At 39.9% G+C, this 21,137-nt stretch overlaps 1 protein-coding gene across 1 annotated transcript in view; it reads left to right on the top strand.

The window, feature by feature from the left end:
- LOC136857362 (MDS1 and EVI1 complex locus protein EVI1-A) overlaps nucleotides 1-13,678 on the top strand; it is a 78,436-nt gene extending 64,758 nt beyond the window's left edge. Inside the window, exon 5 of the mRNA XM_067135982.2 lies at nucleotides 12,238-13,678. Within this exon, the coding sequence (XP_066992083.2) occupies nucleotides 12,238-12,456 (219 nt within the window). The 3' untranslated portion in view covers nucleotides 12,457-13,678. The remainder of the gene's footprint in view (nucleotides 1-12,237) is intronic.
- Nucleotides 13,679-21,137: the final 7,459 nt, after the last annotated feature.

Raw genomic sequence — 21,137 nt, 5'->3', positions numbered from 1 at the left:
TGGATTTTCATTTTCATCAATTTTGAGATAATACATCATCTCCTTAAAACTTGATTTTGGGTCAGTCAGTCTTTGATTTTCACAAAGCTTATCAACGTGACTTTTCAGATACTAGGTTCTTTTCAACACGCAGTTCATTGTCAGTACATAGACGCATTCACATATTCAAGAATTTTATGTCAGGTCAAGGATTTTAATGTGGACTAAAGTGTTTTGCAATGTATTTATACTTTTAGCTTAGGGTTTACAAACCCCATTTTATTTAATGATTATGTCCTTATTTTAGTTTAACTTGTTTAAATGAATAGCTGAAGTTGACCGATTCATACAGTTGAAACTAGTCCTATTTGTATAAAATATATGTTTGATTAGGTGGAATAAAACATCAAGTTACAAACTAAGATTGTTAAAAGTGAATTAGGCTAAGCACACTTTTTATGTCATGAAGTACACTGAGACCGGTGTGATGCCATCTTTCTTCCTATTCACTTCATTTCTGATCTTTTCCCTTCTGGTCTTTGGATTCATCGGAAAGGGTGGGCTTCTACAAACTTTCTTTTTGGTTTTTGTTTAAAATTTGCTTTACATCGCACCACCACAGATAGGTCTTATGGCCACAAGAAATGGTGATGATGGGATAGGAAAGGATTAGGAGTGGGAAGTAAGCGGCCAAGGTACAGCCCCAGCATTTGCTTTGTATGAAACTGGGAAACCATCTTCAGAATTACCAACATTGGGGTTCAATCCCACTATCTCCCAAATGCAAGCTCAACAATCATTGAGGGCCCATGTTGACAGATCCTCATTCATGATGTGGGAAGTGTAAAAAGGAAAGCCAGATGACTGTCAGAAAAGGGAAGAGAAATTCTAATGATTAGTATATCTGGTAGAAAGCTAGAAATACAGTACAAGCACAGAAGGTTTGCCTTGTCTCCTCTTTGTGTTGGTTCCTCTTCCCACACTGACCTGATCTCATAGCTGCCAACCGTTCCGATTTACCCCGAAATGTTACGTTTTTCTGATTTAATTTCACTTCTTCCTATTTTTGAACAATACAACCTCCAGTACGATCAATACTCTTCCCCTAGGATAAATTCTTACCTGCTTGTGTAATTTACGCAACTTCATTTTCAAACGTATTTATTTGATGCTTTATTTGGCGAGTGTATAGCCCGTCCACCTTCCTGTATTGTGTTTCCCTCTCATTATAGCAGTGTGTTTGCCTTACAGCTGGGAATTCGGGATGGCAGTCATCCTACAAGTGAGAGAGCCCACCAACTCCGTTAATTAATCAGGACGAAGGAATGAGTTTGTTATTGTGTGGTTCGCGCACTGTTTAACGTTGTTCTGTGCATAGTTTCGTTGTAGGTGTAGGCCATGTGTTTTTTCTTGCAGTTCTGTGCTTTTTCCCCTGTCGAAGTCATAATAATGTATGAGACATATTGACCTGTTTTGTATGTGGTAGTTTCACGTATTTCAGTGCATTAATGAATAGGAATAGAAATCACATGCTGTGTAAATGCGTTTCTCAATTGTTCTAATATTGCGCTTTTTAACTTTTTTTCTTTTCACTTGAATGTATTTCAGGCATAAGAATTTCATAATGTTCCGCATTGAACTGAATTCACAATTAAATCGAAATAAGATATATAATGGTTCAACCTTTTCAATACAATCAAATTAGAAATGTAATGTTACATTCCTAGTTGCTTACAAGTGGTACCGGTTTCGACCACTGTTCCGGGTCATCATCAGCCGATCACTGAAAATATAAAGAACAATGCACAGGAAAACAATAGGTGATGTATAAATCTTTCACAAGTTGCAGTTCATGAAGCACTATAACACTTAAGGGATTAGGAATGCGTGTTGAAAGTTCCCATAAACCTGAAGAAGTCGAGGATCAATCATATAAATGAAGCAAGACGCAAGTTCTTGGAGAGCAGCAAAACGTACATGCTGACCGGCACTGTGCTTCCAAACGTTTATGAAAACTCGATGAAAAATTAAATAGTTCAGGGATCAAGCCTGCAATCGCTGCTAGGCGAGAAATCGTGCAGTACAGTTTAATATACTTGACAATAGAAATATATATTAATGTTTATAGAATCTCGTATGTCAGATTCTTGAAGTTTGGAGATGCAGTTGACATAAAAACAATTGTGAAAAGAATTTTCATCTTAAACTACTACTCCTCCTTTATTTCCCTATCCTATTCTTTCCTATCTTTTTTCACCATTCCACTGTCCGACTCGTTGGCTGAACGGTCAGCGTCCTGGCCTTCAGTTCAGAGGGTCCCGGGTTCGATTCCCGGCCGGGAATTGGTTAATTCCAATGGCACGGGGACTGGGTGTATGTGTTGTCTTCATCAATATTTCATCCTCATCATGATGCGCAGGTCGCCTACGGGCGTAGAAAGACCTACACCTGGCGACCCGAACCCATCCTGGGATATCCCAGCACTAAAAGCCATAGGACATATCATATATCATCATTCCACTTCCCACTCTATTAATTATCTCCTATATAATTCAACCCCTCTCTATATATGATGTTTAAATAATATTTCTCTTTCTTTTCCACATTGAACTGTGTATTATAATATCACTTATGGTTCAGATCATTATAACATTTAAATTTATACCTTACACTACCTGAAGAACTACCTGAGCTCTTGACTTCAAGAAATCACACGCTGTGTAAATGCATTTCTCAATTGTTCTAATATTGCGCTTTTAACTTTTTTCTTTTCACAATTGTTTTTTATGTCCTGGTAGACGACGAACTCTATGGATGAAGAACCTCGTAGATTGGTATGGGTTGGACACGATGGCTCTCTTCCGTGTCGTTGCATCCAAATTCAAGATCGTCATGTTGACTGCCAACCTTCGCTAGAAGATGGCACATTAAGAAGAAGAAGATCTAATTCAATCCCTTTCTATATATAATGTTAAAAAACTTCTTTCTTTTTTCTCTCTTTTTATTTTCCGCATGGAACTGTGTATTATGATATCACTTACTGTTCAGATCATTATAACATTTAAATTTAAATTTATACCTTACGCTACCTCAAGAACTACCCAAGCTCTTGGCTTCAAGAAATCACATGCTGTGTAAATGCATTTCTCAATTATTCTAATATTGCGCTTTTTAACTTTTTTCTTTTCACAGTTGTTTTTTATGTCAATTGTTCTGCATCTTCAAACTTCAAGAATCTGACATACGAGATTCTATAAACATTAATATATATTTCTATCATCAAGTACTGTATATTAAACGGTACTGCACGATTTCACGCCTAGCAGCGTTAGCAGGCTTGATCCCTGGACTATTTAATTTTTCATTGAGTTTTCATAAACATTTGGAAGAACAGTGCTGGTCAGCACTTATGTTTTGCTGCTCTCCAAGAATTTGCGTCTTACTTCATTTATGTGATTGATCCTCGACTTCTTCAGGTTTTTGGGAACTTTCAACACGCATTCCTAACCCCTTAAGTGTTATAGTGCTTCATGAACTGCAACTTGTGAAAGATTTATACATCACCTATAGTTTTCGTGTGCATTGTTCTTTATATTTTAAGTGATCGGCTGATGATGACCCGGAACAGTGGTCGAAACTGGTACCGCTTGTAAGCAACCAGGAATGTAACATTACATTTCTAATTCTACTTGTATTGAAAAGGCTGGACCATTATGTATCTTATTTCAATTTAATTGTATTTCAGGGAGTTGTGTTGGTGACCGATTCTGGTATTTTCTCTTCACGTTATGGCCACAAAACATAAACGTAATCTCCAAGTGTTCAGAGATACCTATAAAATTGAATTTCCGTTCATTTTACAGTCTAATAAAGGGAACTATTATGCATTTTTTCCGTATGTCAGTGTGACATAAATATTATTATTCGTATGTGTGTGTCATAAATGAGAATGATTAGGTACAATTTCTTATAACCATTTTTATGTTTTCTTAGTTTAAGATTTTCAGTTATGGTCAAGTCACATTGCAACTGTAAATATGTATGCCTTTTACTGTATCTTGTTTTCCTCATCGGGACCGCGGCGCAATGTACGTGATGAAACCCAAGAATTAAAAAAATCTTCCTATTTTTTATTTCTAAAAGTTGGCAGGTATGTGATCTGAACTGTTATGGTGTTTGTCCTAGATGTATTCCTTTCCATTACTTATATTAACTTATTGAGATCTTTTCTCCTTTTTTGTATGTGTATTTGTCTCTTTTTTTTCCCCCACTCCCTCAGCCTACACTAGGGATGAAAAACAAGAGTGCATGTCTTGAGTACTTAATGTCTTGCCAAGGAGACTCATGCATGCTTCTTATGTCACACAGTACACTGCAAGTGGTGATGTCTCAGTCAAGTGGACGAGTCAGGTGGTGGTTTGCTCTTTCATTCACAGTGAATAGCTCAGGCAACATACTGCAAGCATTAAGAAAGGTGGTAGAAGGTCTGATTTCCCCCAGTTATCCTACAAGATAGATAGAATCTCTCATTTCATTTGAGGATGTCATTCACTTGCTTGCCTTCAGTTTATGGTGGATAGGAAAAATCTGTGTTTTGCTCATAATTTATAGAATATAATATTTTTAGAGCTCGGCAACTCCAAATAAAACGATGCAAGAAATGCGAACTTTGAATAACTCCCTCCTGCCCTTCTGTCCCTAGTCATGCAAGACCAATAGCCTTCTAACCTGCACAGGGCAGTCTCCCCTCACGGCCAACTGAAGTGAATATCACCCAAAGTTGCCAAATAGTGACCACAGGTCAGTGCTTGCCTAGCTCTCATGGGAGGCATTGTCGTTAAGCCAGCATTGAAATGCTCTAGCCCGTGCCTTGTTCATCACTGCGCATGGCTTGGCTACGCCGAGGCCTGGATAGCCATTGCTGCCGGCTGTCGTATGCTTGAGTGTTCCACTGTATTGAGTGTGAGGATTTCATTGATGTCTTTGTCGGAACGTGATATTTTATTCTATCAGAAGAATATTACATCCATGTAGTGGCAAGTGCTAAAAACAGAGTTGTTGAAAGTGTAGGAAGAGAGATCGCAACAGCGTGTTCTCTGTGTACTCACTCTGCTTTCTCTGTCACACTAGGTGATGGAACTAGCACTTGGCTTCCAGGGTCTTACTTCAACTTGTCGTGCTATAGTGCAAAAATGAAATGGCGTATGGCTTTTAGTGCCGGGAGTGTCCGAGGACATGTTCGACTCGCCAGATGCAGGTCTTTTGATTTGACAGCCGTAGGTGACCTGCACGTCGTGATGAGGATGAAATGATGATGAAGACGACACAGACACCCAGCCCCCGTGCCAGCGAAATTAACCAATTAAGGTTAAAATTCCCGACCCTGCTGGGAATCGAACCCGGGACCCCTGTGACCAAAGGCCAGCACGCTAACCATTGAGCCATGGAGCTGGACGCTATAGTGCATATTTATGGCTACCAGGAGAAAGAAGTCATGGGTCTGGAAGTATTTTATAGAAGTCCCAAAAAGTATCATCATTGTCATCATTATTCTCCAGCTCCATTTTCCCAGGTGTGGTATACAAGTGCTCACCACCTCTTTCTATCTTCATACTTTCCCTGTACATCTCTCCACTTGGTCTTTTTCTCTCCTCTTTGCTCTTTGAGGTTGAAATATTTCCTTGCAGTTCTAAGGTTGAGTGGTGTCTTTAAAAGTAGGAAAGATCACAATATGAAGATAAAGTTGGAATTCAAGAGGACAAATTGGGACAAATATTCGTTTGTAGGAAGGGAAGTTAGGGATTGGAATAACTTACCAAGGGAGATGCTCAATAAATTTCCAATTTCTTTGAAGTCATTTAAGAAAAGTCTGGGAAATAATAGATAGGGAATCTGCCACCTGGGCGACTGCCCTAAATGCAGATCAGTATTGATTGATCGATCGATTGTTCTGTCATTGTCCATACCACAGAAGTCTGCATTTTTTTAATAACACTGGTGACAGGAACCTTGATGCTGACTTGCTTCCTATCACTTAATCTCTGATCTTGTTCCTTCTGGTCTTTTGATTCATAGCTCTGATGAATCTCATTTCTGCAACTTGAATTCTACAATAAAACACTGATGAACAATTAAATTATAGATAACTGGCTAGTAGCTTGTAACACCCTGTTTCATCCTTATGATTATGGCAGTGCATTGTGGCAAGGACACCACAAAACACCAAGAGCATTAGAGAGCCAGTCCAATCCATGACTCTACACTGCCTCCCATAGTGTATGGAGATTAGTTGGGCCAGAGTCCAGGGTGCACAACAACTCTCTCCACAGCATCCCAGATGTGCTCAATAGGACTGAGGTTGGATGACTTTGGGAGCCTGGCAATTATCCTCATATTCATGGAATGCTCATTGAACCAGTTGGCTACAATTTGGGAGTGATCATTGTTTTGCTGTGTAGGTACAGGTCTCTTGCAGGGTGTTGGGGTACAAACAAATGGGTGTACGTGATATGACAATGGGTTCTTGTATCGTTCGCTGGCGAGGGACGTTTGCAGATGTACTACTGGGCCCATTCCATCCCGCGTGAACGAGAATTCCACTAACACCAGCATGAACACTATCCTGCTAACAAGAGGGATCCATTGCCTTGTGCTTGACGACACTCTTGACCCCTGCATTCCGCATGTACCAACTGGTACATCCAGGTGATCTTTTTCCATGCTTCAAGAGTCTAATGGCCATTTATCTTTGCCTATGTCAGTCTTTGTGCCTTGTGATTTTCAGTGATGTAATTATGATTTTGCCTAATGATGAAGTTGAGGTGAAAGATTCAGGACAGACTCTCCAATCTAGTCTCTACAGGCTAGAATAGAGACCAGAAAATACCCTGGTCGGATGTTGGCTTCTGTACCTCATTGTGACGTAATTATGCATGGAATGCTGCTCATACTTCATAGTCATCCAGCATTAAATCTGCAAGTGGTCTGCTGCACTGTAGCCTGTCTGTCCACTCTTACCTTTCAAGCTAGATGACGGCAACTCATGTCTTCTACACAGTGTACGCTATGACACTACTTCAGCTGATCCTGGCGTCGGTTGTTTTACCTGAATCCACATATTCACTCTTGACATGGTGGCCTGTGGAAAGCCTAGTGATTGCCCGACTTCGGAGTTTGATTGGCCCTAGTGTCTGGCACCGAAAATCTGGCCGCCATCATGTGAATTGACATCTTGTCTTACCTATCCTTTCTCAGCTGTTACTCACACGGCCAGTGTGCGGTCCGACGACATTGCAGCACATGTCAAGTCATACTATTACTTTTGCTGAGCCGACCACGATGCCATTTCTCCAAAACTGCAGCTGTCTGTAATTCAGTTGCTCATCAGTGTATTTGTTTAGTTTCAAAAGTAAAAATTCATTGGGTATGATTGGCCCTGATTCGCCATTTGTAGAGTCATGAGGTACTCCTACGCAGTCAGGCTTAAACTACATTCTGTTCTTATTCTTTTTTTTTTTTTTTTTTTTTTTGCATGTAACTACTTATAATTTTACGGTTAAATATGAAGTTTTAAATTTTAAAAGTTAGAGAAAAAAATCATTCGAAGCAATAACAACATTCTGTTTATATTACCCCTGTGGGTGGGGGATGCAGACAAAGAATACACCCATGATATTCCCTGCTTGTCATAAGGGGCGACTAAGGGATTATGGCATTAGAACCATGAGACTACTTGTGATTAGTACATTATGTGCGGAACACCATGGTCGACATTACTTGCAACTAGTACCATCTGCAAGGAAAACAATGGGTCTACGTTACATAGGAGCAGTACCACTATCCAAGAAACACTGCGGGTCTGAGCGCTGTTTGTGCTAATGGTCATCATGTGTATTCCACCAGTCGGTTCCACTGTGCTCAGAATGGGCCTGCGTTACCTCACTTTATGAGAAACACCATGGGTCTATGTTCTCTGTGATTCGTGCCGCTAAGTGGGGAACACCACAGGTTTGGCTGGCGCCTGTGATTAATACCACTATGTGAGGAAAACCAAGGGTCTGCGTTGCCTGAGAGTAGTACCATCATGTGAGTAACACCATGGCATACCTGCCAAGTATTCCGGTTTATCCGTGAAATTACAGATTTTGAGTATGTTTTACGACTGTACGGATGAACAGTGCTATTGTACAGATTTTGAATATCCGTGCTTGGCTTTGCTTTCTGCGGTCAAATCAGATTTGTTTGACTTTCGATAGTAGCTGGTAATACAGGATGCAGTGTTCAAAATTCGACCAGCAAATGTATCGATAATCACATTATCGATTATCACCGTGCTTTTGTCACCTGTTCGACCTCCACTGTTGCTTCATTCAATCAGATGTTCCCAAACAAGTAGCAGGATGCGATTTTGAAGAAAAGAAATTGTGAAAAGTAGCAGGCTGTGAATTTATATAATACAACTTTAGTAACTGCGTCGTGCTTCGTAGCAGCTGAAAGTCCTTGTTTGTGTGTATGTGTTTAACATTGGCGGTAGTTCTGAAACTTGTGGAATTGTGTGACGAATTTCTAAGCGATTTAGTATTTTTAGTGGTGTTCGCAATGAGTTACTAAGAAACAATATTATCAGTCTTTTCATGAGGCATATTCTGCTTAATTTCCTTGTTTTATACGATCACGAAAGTGTTCCCAGTGTAAAGTGAAAGCAGATGAGCACTCATCAAGATGTAACTTCGTGTATTTTATTTCAGGGTTGATCATAAACGTATACAGTAAAACCTTGATGCATCATTTTTCAGGGAGCAGGGTGAAAATGATGACGGAAACTATAAATGTGGGCAACATACAAATAGGGGGAAAGCAAAATAATAAAATACGGGTACTGTATTGGGACATTTTTCATTACATAAATATATTATTATTATTATTATTATTATTATTATTATTATTATTATTATTATTATTATTATTATTATTATTATTATTATAAGAACAACAATAATGGCACGTGGCCTCCGGAGCTGGGTGCATGTCTTTCAAGTTGTCGCGTGCTAGGCAAACTATGCGCATATTAAAATGCGGCCCTACCTAAGATGAATTCTAATGTTCAATTTGGCAAACAGACAGCCCCAAACCATTGGAATTAACCAAGGAAAGTTAAAATCCTCGACCCAATCGAGACCCCTTGAACCAAAGGTCAACACATGCTAACCATTTAGCTCATACTATACATAACGGTATCAAAATATTGCGACCATGATATAGGCCCTACGAGGTGAAAATAAAAAGCATGACTTTTACGTTTCACCTGTCTTTACACATTGTGTAATAATTGAATACCTTTAAGGTCAGTTCTCTTATTGCAAATTAAATATATACATGGATATTACGGCGATAACCTGTATTTAGGAAAAGATTCCGTAGACCCTTTGCGAACGATAGGTTAGATACCCAACATGGCGCAGCTCCTACCGCTCAGCTCAGACGATGTCACAGACAAGGGTCACAGAGGTTAGAAATTCAACACGTCTCGAATAATGTCACAGCAGCTTGAGTGAAGCTGCCAACTTAGGAACAAGTTACAAGACTAGGCTGAGAAAGGATTACTGGTCTGGCTTGGTTAGGTCCGTCTTGTAACAAGAGTATTGGGCAGAGGGCAACAAAGCAGTCAACAGGCCTCTAGCATCCCACACATTCCACAAGGTGATGCGATTAATCACCCTGTGAGTAAAAAACGAATCTGGCGCACTGCGCAATTTTCTCTTGTTTTCAACAAAGTTGACAGCCGTAGCCAGCCTGTACCAACACAGAAAATGGTCGCAAAATTGAGTTTTACGCTGTCTTTGTTTTAATTATTGTAAATAAGAATACTTCTAGGGGTCAGTTAGTGGGTCGAGGAGAAGCGCTGGCACCACGAGGCTCGTAGTAGGTTGCGCGTGAATAACCTGCGCACAGCACTCCAGCCTACAAGATCCTTGTTCAAGACTAGCAACTCCTAATCGCTTGTACATTCTCGCAATAGGTTGCCATTATTATATGCTAAGAGTATTAAGCAGTCCCTCTAAATTTAAAAAAATGTTGCGTATATTTTTCTTACGTACGATTGATCAGTGCGTGAAAATTGTGACCGAGGACAAATAATTTTTTGACGATTGAAGCGATAAAACGATAGTTCGAGAAACGATGGATGCAGGGAAATTTAACATAGGTTTATATGAAACATTTTTTGGACCGAATAAATTCAACGATGAGTGCGGGAAAACGACAGTTCCGGGAACGATGCATCAAGGTTCTGTTGTATTTGACATGTATTAGTATTGTTTATAATCCTCCTCCTTGCCGTCCTTTTTCATTATGTCTCAAGACTGTTACGCATGCACGTGTTGTTAAAAAATTTCCACTTAAGGATCTTGCGATTTCTCTTTTCGAAAGTTGGCAGGTAAACCATGGGTTTATGTTGCCTGTAGGTGGGTCTACATTGCCTATGATCAGTAACACTATGTGAGCAACACCATGAGTATGTATGGCCTGTGATTAGTTCCACTACGTGAGGAACACCCTGGGAATACTGGTACCCATGATGAGTCCCACTATGTGAGGAGCACCATGGACCTGTGTTGCTTGTGAGTGGTACCCTTATGTGCGAAACACATGGGTTTGTGTTACCTCTGAGTAGTGCCATTGTGTGTGACATACTGTGGGTCTACATTACCTGTGATTAGTACCACCATGTGAGAAACATCATGAGTCTATGTTACTAGTGATTAGTACCACCATGTGAGAAACATCATGAGTCTATGTTACTAGTGATTAGTACCACCATGTGAGAAACACCATGAGTCAGCATTACCTGTGATTAGTACCACCATGCGAGAAACACCATGAGTCTGCATTACTAGTGATTAGTACCACCATGTGAGAAACATCATGAGTCTATGTTACTAGTGATTAGTACCACCATGTGAGAAACATCATGAGTCTATGTTACTAGTGATTAGTACCACCATGTGAGAAACATCATGAGTCTATGTTACTAGTGATTAGTACCACCATGTGAGAAACACTATGAGTCAGCGTTACCTGTGATTAGTACCACCATGCGAGAAACACCATGAGTCTGCGTTACTAGTGATTAGTACCACCATGTGAGAAACATCATGAGTCTATGTTACTAGTGATTAGTACCACCATGTGAGAAACACCATGAGTCAGTGTTACCTGTGATTAGTACCACCATGTGAGAAACATCATGAGTCTATGTTACTAGTGATTAGTACCACCATGTGAGAAACATCATGAGTCTATGTTACTAGTGATTAGTACCACCATGTGAGAAACACCATGAGTCAGCGTTACCTGTGATTAGTACCACCATGTGAGAAACATCATGAGTCTATGTTACTAGTGATTAGTACCACCATGTGAGAAACATCATGAGTCTATGTTACTAGTGATTAGTACCACCATGTGAGAAACACCATGAGTCAGCGTTACCTGTGATTAGTACCACCATGCGAGAAACACCATGAGTCTGCGTTACCTGTGATTAGCAGCACTATAGGAGGAACACCATGGTTCTGCTTTACCAGTAATTAGTAGCATTTTGAGGGGCCAGTGAGTTGGATTTTGGACTCCTTTAGAAAATGAGTATCATGCCAGAAATTAAGGCATTGTGAATTGGATCCACTGATTGTTTTTGTTTCATGATAATTTTTTCATCATCATTCGTTTTAGATTCTAATCAGTGGATAAACTTTGAATTTTTGTTTCATTTACCTCACACCATTAGGGGCAGATGACCTAGCTGTTAGGCCCCTTTAAACAACAAACATCATCTCTTTTTATTTAATTGCAACTAATATTTAATCTGTTTTCGAAGAGTTCCTAAACTGGGTTTTGTCTTCTATCATTTTTCTTGCAAATTAACATCTTCTTGCAAATATTGCACCCTCTAGGCTGAAAATTCAGAAAATATGTTGCACATGACTTCCAAAATTTATCGAAAATGTGATGCTTTTAAAACACATTGAGTCCCTCGCTTTGAGAGAGAAGTGCTTCCGACATTGCATACATAGAGAGCACAACACTTTGACTTGCATCAAGATTCTCAAATGAGTAAAATTTCCATCCCTAGTCCACACTGAACTGCAATTTTATTTATCCATTGTGTATGTGTTCTTTCACTTTTTTTTTTTTTTTTTCAGTCTTTGTTATTGCCTGCTGTTGTGAACTATTAAAATTTGTCTCTACATTTCTTTACAGGACAACATTCCAAATGATAGTTCCCTACACAGTGAGATGATTTTGGTCAGTGTGAAGCAGGAATATATCAAGGAAGAAGTCTCATCAGATATTGATACGTACACTGCATCACTGAAAGAGGAGCCGAACACTAATGTAATGCCTGTAGGCCTAACACCCCCACAGGAAAAAGCACACCAAAGTTTTCAAATGGAATACCTGCAATTCAAAGTGTTGTAATCAGTTTGAACCCCACTGTCAGCAGCTCTGAAGATTGTTTTCTGTGGTTTCTCATTTTCACACCAGGAATATGCTGGGGCTTTACCTTAATTAAGGCCATGGCTGCTCTCTTCCCACTCTTAGCCTTTTTCTATCCCATCATAGTCATAAGACCTTTCCATGTCAGTGCGACGTAAAGGTAATTGCAAAGAAAAAATAGTGTTGTAATCAAGACTGAGTGTGAAGCAGGAATATATTGATGAAGACCCAAGGGAAACTGATGCATCCACTGCATCATTGAAAGAGGGGTCAAAAACTAATGTAACACACCAAAGTCTTAAAATGAAATGCCTGTAATTCAAGGAGCTGGGCTGAGTGGTTTGGACAGTTGAGGCGCAGGCCTTCTGAACCCAACTTGGCAGGTTCGATCCTGGCTCAGTCCAGTGGTATTTGCAGATGCTCAAATATGTCAGCCTTGTTTTGGTAGATTTAGTGGCATGTAAAAGAACTCCTTCAAGACTAAATTCTGGCACCTTGGCATCTCCAAAAACTGTAAGAATAGTTAGTGGGATATAAAGCCAATAATATTATTTATTAGTATTCTAATTCAAAGTAATCAAGACTGAATGTGAAGCAGAAATGTATTGAGGAAGAAGAGCTAGAAGGTACTGATACATTCAGCGTGTCACTGAAAAAGGAGCAAAAAACTAATGTAACACATGTAGCACCCCCCCCCCCCCACACACACACACAGCTCATTCTACATTAGATGTTGGCATTTACATATTTACATTTTACAGAGAATCTATGAAAGCAAGAACTGGCATACCATATTTACTCTAATGTAATGTACCTTTTTCAGCCAAATTCTTCTTAATGACCTTGTGCTACATAAAGGGATGTAATCACTATTGTGTGTTTCTATGGGGTTAGTAGTGTGATGTGTTGTGTGTTGTATATGAATATGTGTATTGAGACGAACATAAAACACCCAGTTCTCGAGCTGTAGGAGTTAATGCACAGTTAAGATTCTCTGCTGGGTGGGAATGGAACCCAGGGACCTCTGAACCGAAGACAGCTAAACTGACCATTCAGCCAAGGACCCAGATATTCAAAGGTATCAAAATATTTTGTTCGTATAAACTGCATGTGTTCTTTTTGTGAATGAACTTCACATTTCAAGGAAGAATATGCAAATTACAGTAAAACGTCATTGACATTTCTGCAGGGGAGAAGAGGATGTGTTAAGCGAAAAAACGTACAAGGGCAGATCAAATATAAATGGGAATTTGAATGTACCGCTGCTGTTAGTAATAATTCTGTGGCAGGGCTTTTCCAGGATATTGGTGGAGGTGCCTGGAAAAGGGGTTTGCACACGCGAACGACAGGGAAGAGCTGGGCTGCTTCAGTACACCATGAGTGAGCAAGAGGTGCACACGTCTGTTGTGCAACGCATCATTATCAAATCTCTCGTAAATGAGGGCTCCAGACGTTCCGAAATTTTGAGATGGCTCCACACACAGTTTGGGGAAGAAACACTTTCGCAGACTCGAGTGTATGAGTAGGCTAAACAATTAGTGGCAGGAAGAGAAGCTGTGGAAAATGAACCTCATGAAAGGAAACCCTGGCAAGCATCACTGCAGACAACATTGTTGCCATTCATGACATTATCGGTGAAGATCGGCGAATAAAAGTGTTGCAAATTGTTTTGATAATGATGATGATGCTTGTTGTTTAAAGGGGCCTAACATCTAGGTCATCAGCCCCCAATTTTTATTTTTATTTTGCTAGTGGCTTTATATCGCACTGACACAGATAGGTCTTATGGCGATGATGGGATAGGAAAGGCCTAGGAGATGGTAGGAAGTGGCCGTGGCCTTAATTAAGGTACAGCCCCAGCATTTGCCCGGTGTGAAAAATGGGAAACTACGGAAAACCATCTTCAGGGCTGCCGACAGTGGGATTCAAAGCCACTATCTCCCGGATGCAAGCTCACAGCCGCGCGCCCCTAACCACAAGGCCAACTCGCCCGGTCCAAATTGTTTTAGCCATAGGAATAAGTTACAGAAGTGTTCAAACCATCATCCAAGATAAACTTCATTTCAGAAAATTGTCTGCCAGGTGGGTTCCTCGTCTCCTCAACTGGAACAGAAATCTTTACGCCAGGAAGTTTATCAAACATTCCTACGTCGCTGTGAGGAGGGAGAAGAGGATTTATTGCATCGCATTGTGGCTTGTGATGAAACTTGGGTGCATCATTACACCCCAAAGTCAAAGCAAGCAAGTATGGAGTGGCGGCGAAGTGATGAAGCAGGTCGGGTCAAGACCAAAAGACGCCCATCTGCCGGAAAGGTGCTTGCAGCTGCTTTCTGGGACTCCACAGGCATTTTGCTGGTGGATTTTCTTCACTAACAAAGGAAAATAAATGCAGCCTATTACTGTCACCTTTTGGATGAAGCAAAAGCTGTGTATCGCAACAAGCAATACTGGCAACCGATCCAAAACGCCATTCTTCTCCATGACAATGCAAGGCTGCATACTGCCACTTTAACATGGGAAAAACTGGAGGAAATTCACTGGACACCTCTAGAACACCCTCTGTACAGTTCAGATTTATCGCCCTGTGACTACCATTTTTTGGACCACTCAAACAAGACCTAGGAAGACAGCGGTTTGATGATGATGCAAGTGTAGAAGAGTTCATGCACAACTGGCTCCACACATGTCCCTCTTCTTTCTTTCAGGATGGTATCAAAAACTTACCAATCTGATGAAGAAAATGTGTATTGAAGGCAGGACACTATGTAGAAAAGTGATCTATATATGTGTATTTTTTTTTATTGATGCAATAAATTTTTAAAAAATAATTCCCATTTATATTTGATCCACCTTCGTAATATTGAACACACAAATAAAAGCTATCCAAAAGGCATATGTAAACACTTGATTTTTTTTCCTAACATATGCGCATCTTATGTCATTTATGTACAGGTACAGTGAAAGATATAGCCTATCTAGCGTTTGTAGAGATGAGGGCATTAAAATGCATGAAAAAGATGAGAGCACAATGAGTGGTTCAGTGCCAGACATGACTAACAACCTTATGTCTGTAATGTGCTGCCACCAGCAAGCAAATCTAGCATTAAAGATGACTGTAATATGTGAGCCATACATGACTAAATGCCGGGAAGATGGCGGTGATATTACATGAGAGTTTATCGGTATCCAACTTATGTACTGTTAGCAACGATGATTTTTGTTTTTTTACAAGTTTTATTGTATTGAAAAGGTGGAATAAAAAATTTAAAATACAAATTTGTATGCAAAAAAAAGTTGGTTTACGTCACACCAACACAGATAGGTCTTATGGCGATGATAGGACAGGAAAGGGTTAGGAGTGGAAAGGAATCGGCCGTGGCTTTAATTAAGGTTCATCCCCAGCATTTGCCTGGTGTGAAAATGGGAAACTACAGAAAACCATTTTCAGGGCTTCTGACAGTGGGGTTCGAACCCACTATCTCCTGAATACTGGATACTGGCCGTTTTAAGCGACTACAGCTATCGAGCTCGGTAAACGATGATAGGATATATCAGATAGAAGAAAATGTCTCCACTAATGAATCAGGTATGCCTAATTTGTTTTAGAAAATTATGGGTGGCAGGCCATAAAATACAGCCTTTTTAATTATCCAGTTATGGATTATCCGCATATAGTTTGGCAATTTAAAAAAATAAAAAATGAAGCCTGAAGTACTGTATTCTATTATACTTAGAATGAAAGTTTTCGTTTAGAATGAACTATTATGCATGCGATTCATGTTTTATCACTGGAGGACACTACGGACACCGTTCCCACCATTGGTCGTTCCTAAAATATCTTCCGTTGTTTCCCATTTTACCTTCAGGTGAATGCCATGACTCTAACCTCGTAACATGGCCACAGCCTATTTCCTGTCTATATCTTTGCCAAACCACTTCCCCAGGAGCTAAATGTAGACAATTTTCAATGCCCCTAAACCAAAAGTAAAAGAATAAGATTAAAAATTTCAGTTTCCAGTGAGTTTCACGTAAGTATTAGAATGGGCTTTCAAATGTGACATGTAGCATGTTTTGTAAATACAAGAAATGTGCAGTTTCCAGTAAGAACACACATAATTTGGACTATCTATGTTTTTCAGTTATCTGTGCATTAATGCTGATGAAAGGAATGTTATGTTTCCAAAACATGTTCGATGATTAAACGGTTTTCAATGATAAAAGTGCACTGGCAAGGTGGATTCAAACATATACGATTTTAAATAGTTTTTAGTAAGATTTTAACCCAGATTATCGACAGTTTGCTGTAGATGTAAGAGGATATTAAAGCAGTGTAGCACTTCTCAGGTCTGGTGCTCTTACAGCATGAGAACTGCATTACATAGGCCTACTAAATCTGTTACATTTGTTACATCAGCTAACATGCATACCTTTCCAGCTCCTGCAGTCGAGACATGCAACATGTTGTTAGGAGGAGGTGGAGTGGGGAAATGGGGCGAGAGTTGTGGGAGTGTGGGAGTGGTGACTGAAACTGAGTGTAATAATTTTGAATTCTTCTAGTCTTGTTTTTTTACTACAAATAATCAGAATGAAAGTTCCCATATTATGTTTTTTTTTTCATTTATTTCATTTAAGTTGAGGGCTGGATTCTTGTTTTTATCCATACTAATTAAAAATTCTCTAAGATGTTGAGTAGTGGACCTGCGGGAGCACATCAGTCCAGAGCTGGGCTCCGTAGTCGGAGAACACATGTAATACAAGTGGGCCATGAAACGTAAGTTTACCAAGCTCGATAGCTGCAGTCGCTTAAGTGCGGCCAGTATCCAGTATTCGGGAGATAGTAGGTTCGAACCCCACTGTCGGCAGCCCTGAAGATGGTTTTCCATAGTTTCCCATTTTCACACCGGGCAAATGCTGGGGCTGTACCTTAATTAAGGCCACGGCCGCTTCCTTCCCACTTCTAGCCCTTTCCTGTCCCATCATCGCAATAAGACCTATCTGTGTCAGTGCGACGTAAAGCAAAAAAAAAAAAAGTAAGTTAATTTCGTTCATCAAAACTTAATCACCATTTTTTAATACTTAATTTGATTTTTATTATCCACTTTACAGACTAGAAAACAGATGGTCCAACTTCAGTAACAACTTACATATATCAGCCTATGCCTGAACACAATAGATAAGTCAACAATGTACAGATATCAGTTGAACTGCATCAGGGGACAATGAGAACATTGCAACAAAAAGGCCTCCAGATCAAAAACTGTTTTAATGACCACCACCTCATATTTTTAATCTTCATGTTTCTTAAGGAAAATTTTTTTAACAAGCACTTCATATTGTGTCTAATTTTTTTTAGTTTATTATACAGTGAAACCTCATCAGTGCATACCTATTAACACGTTTTCCCACTTAGCACATCATAAATTCAAAGTCACGATAATCATCGTATTAAATCTATATAAACATATGTCACTTAACATGTCACAAATTTTTGCTATTACCGCTTAGTATGATCACATTTTTCCTAGACCTGAAAATTTGTATTTTTACTGTATTTGTCATCACTTGTGAAAGAAATGTGGTTTCCTTCTCGGGTAAGAGCCATCGCTACAGCTGCGTAATTACGGGAAAAGGCCTTCCTGAACTACAAAGGATAAGTTGCACTTTCAGCGAACAAGCCGTTAGCCTCAGGAATGTTCAATTTTGCTTGCCGGTTAACATCGAGATTGCTGAATAGCATAGTAAGCGTGCTTGTGCTTTTATTTCACATTCAGAAGGTAGAAATATATTTTGTGTTGAGTGGTACTTTGAAGTGTGGTTAATATTTGTTGCATGATACGATAGCCTATATCTGGATTAGGAACATAATTGTGTGATATTGACTAGCGTGGTGCACGCTGACCGGCTGTGTAACATCTGGTAAAGGGTCCCAGCTCAGGGTAACGAGTGAAGACCTCAACAGCAGCAAAAGCGGAGAATGTGATTTGGTACGGTGGAGCTGGCAGAGGAGGCAACCCATTCCTCTGGGGGTAGTACAGATGGAACCCACTGCCTTGTGGGATAAGGAGGGATCCTCAAAGGCTAAAGGAGTAAACCCTGAAAGAAAATCCTTAATTACGTTAGGCCTAGCAAGCCTGTAAAATAGCTTATTTGTAGTTGCTAAAAAAACATATAAGAGACTCAGAATGCGTTTGTCAACTAAATTAAGGAACCAGCATGAGCAGACTCATGTCAGGGATGATGGTTTATGGCCTGATGATAGACAGGGTCCTGCGAAAATGCAAAAATCCTGAAGGAGACTAAGATGGATTGGGACCATCAGCTTACTCAGTCTCACAGGAAATGTAAAGAACTAATGGACCTCGTGGAAAGGAGGAAATTAAAGATCCTGGGGCTGAGTAAAACCAAATGGAGAGGGAAAGGAATGAAGAAAACAGTATACACTGTATTGACATGGAAATGACAAAGAGATGAGGAATGGTGTTGGTTTCATCATGAGTAAAGATCTAGAAGGAGACGCTGACATTCAGTACATTAGTGAGAGAATAATAAAGGTGACTGCTCATTTAGGGAAAGAAAAACTAACTTTGGTACAGGTGTGTGCACCTCAAACTGGATGTTGTCAAGAGAATAAGAACCAGTTTCTTGATGATTTTGAAAAAGTTATTAGTAAACAGAGAGTAATCATTATAGGAGATCAAAATGCACAGATTGGGACAGATAGAACAGAATATGAGAACGTGATAGGACCTCATGGATATGGTGGACGAAATATGGAAGGTGAACTCCTTGACTTCTGTGTGAGGAATGGGTTGGTGGTGAAAAATAGTTGGTTCAAGAAGAGACAGAGCCATAAGATAACACAATACAGTTGGGATGGACTACAAAAGACTGTAATTGATTATGTCATCTCAGGTGAAGAAAGGAGCAGAATGGTGACAGGTGTCAGAGTAATACCCAGCAAGAGCCTTGATAGTGACTACCACTATTAGTAGCGGACCTGGGAAACTTCTATGTGCCAAAAGTACAGAAGAGGAAAATGCCAAAACTCAAAGCATGGGAACTCCAGAAAACAGATAAGAGAACTGAGTATCAGAATTGGATAAAAACCCTGTTACCAAGAGATGAAAGGAAAAATGGAAAGGCAGAATGGACCAGGCTAAGGGACACATTGGTTAAGGAAGCAACTGAAGTTTGTGGAAAGACAAGTATGAAAACAAGGGAGAAGGAAACGCCTTGGTGGAATGAAAGAGTGAGAGCAGCAATCAGGGAAAGAAATCTTGTGTGGAAAGAAAGGGATCAGGAGAGAAATAAACCAGATCTTACTAGAGATGAGGCAAAGATCAGACACCTCAAATAATTATACCAAAACAAGAAACTGGTCGTTGAAAGAACAGTTACTGAAGATAAGACTAAGGCATGGAATACATTCACTCAGAAACTGGAGGAAGACAGCAGAGGCAATAAGAAACTACTGTATAGTGTTATCAGAGGTAAATGAAAGCCAATGAATACCATAAAGGCACTTGAAGATGAAAATGGAAATCGGGATAGGACAGAAATTGACATGAGAGAAGTCATGAAGAACCAGTTCGACCACCTACTGAATAGACCAGTTCAAGAACAAAATACAGAACTGGAAATCCAAGCCTACAATGAAGAACCACCCATCACCTGGCCAGAAACTGAGACAGCTTTAAAATCTATACCTAAAGGAAAATCTTCAGGTGCAGATGAAGTGAATGCGGACATGATAAAGGCAACAGGCATCCAGGGTATACAGTGGCTGCACAGAGTACTAAATGCCGTATGGACAGACAACAAAATACCTGCAGATTGGAGCAAGGACATTATAATTCCCCTGTTCAAGAAAGGCAGCAGACGGAAATCCACCACCTATAGAGGAATAACCGTGCTGACTCATGGGCTAAAAATTCTAGAGAAGATCATAGAAAGGAGATTGACAACCATCATTGAACCACAGTTAGAGGAGGAGCAATATGGATTCAGAAGTAACAGATCAACAAAGTATTTAATTTTTAGCACCCGCATGCTGATGGAAAAGTATTGGGAAAAAGGCAAGAACCTGGTCATTGTATTCCTGGATATAAAAAAAGGCCTATGATAGTGTTATAAGAGATAAGATCTGAGAGTGTCTGAGGAAAAGAAATGCATCTGAAGGACTGGTAAGGAAAATTCAGATGTTATACAAAGACTGTACTAGCTGTGTACAAATTGGGGAAGGTCGATCATCATGGTTTGAGACCAAGAGTGGAGTTCAGCAAGGAAGTGCACTGTCCCCGCTACTGTTCCTCACTGTTACGGACAATATAATGAAGAACGTCAAGGAAAAGTTAGGTGAACTGAATGCAGTGGCCTTTGCTGATGATTTCATGATTTGGGCTGAAACAGAAGAGGAAGTACAGACCAGACTCAACATATGGAAATCCCAGTTCCATAATCTCAACATCAGCAAGACCAAGACAGTGGTGATGGCAGTCAACAGAGAAGGGCATCGAGCAAGTGTAAAACTAAGAGACCACCAGCTAGAGTGTGTGGATAGTTTTCCTTACCTTGGAAGTGGAATCTGCAGTGTTAATTTGGTCAGAAAGGAAATTACAAACAAAGTGCAAAAGGGATCAGAATTCTACCAACAAGTAAGAACA

Source organism: Anabrus simplex, chromosome 1 (genome assembly GCF_040414725.1).
Source record: "Anabrus simplex isolate iqAnaSimp1 chromosome 1, ASM4041472v1, whole genome shotgun sequence".
In the NCBI taxonomy this organism is placed as follows: Eukaryota; Metazoa; Arthropoda; class Insecta; order Orthoptera; family Tettigoniidae; genus Anabrus; species Anabrus simplex.
This window is presented reverse-complemented; position numbering and strand designations above follow the sequence as displayed.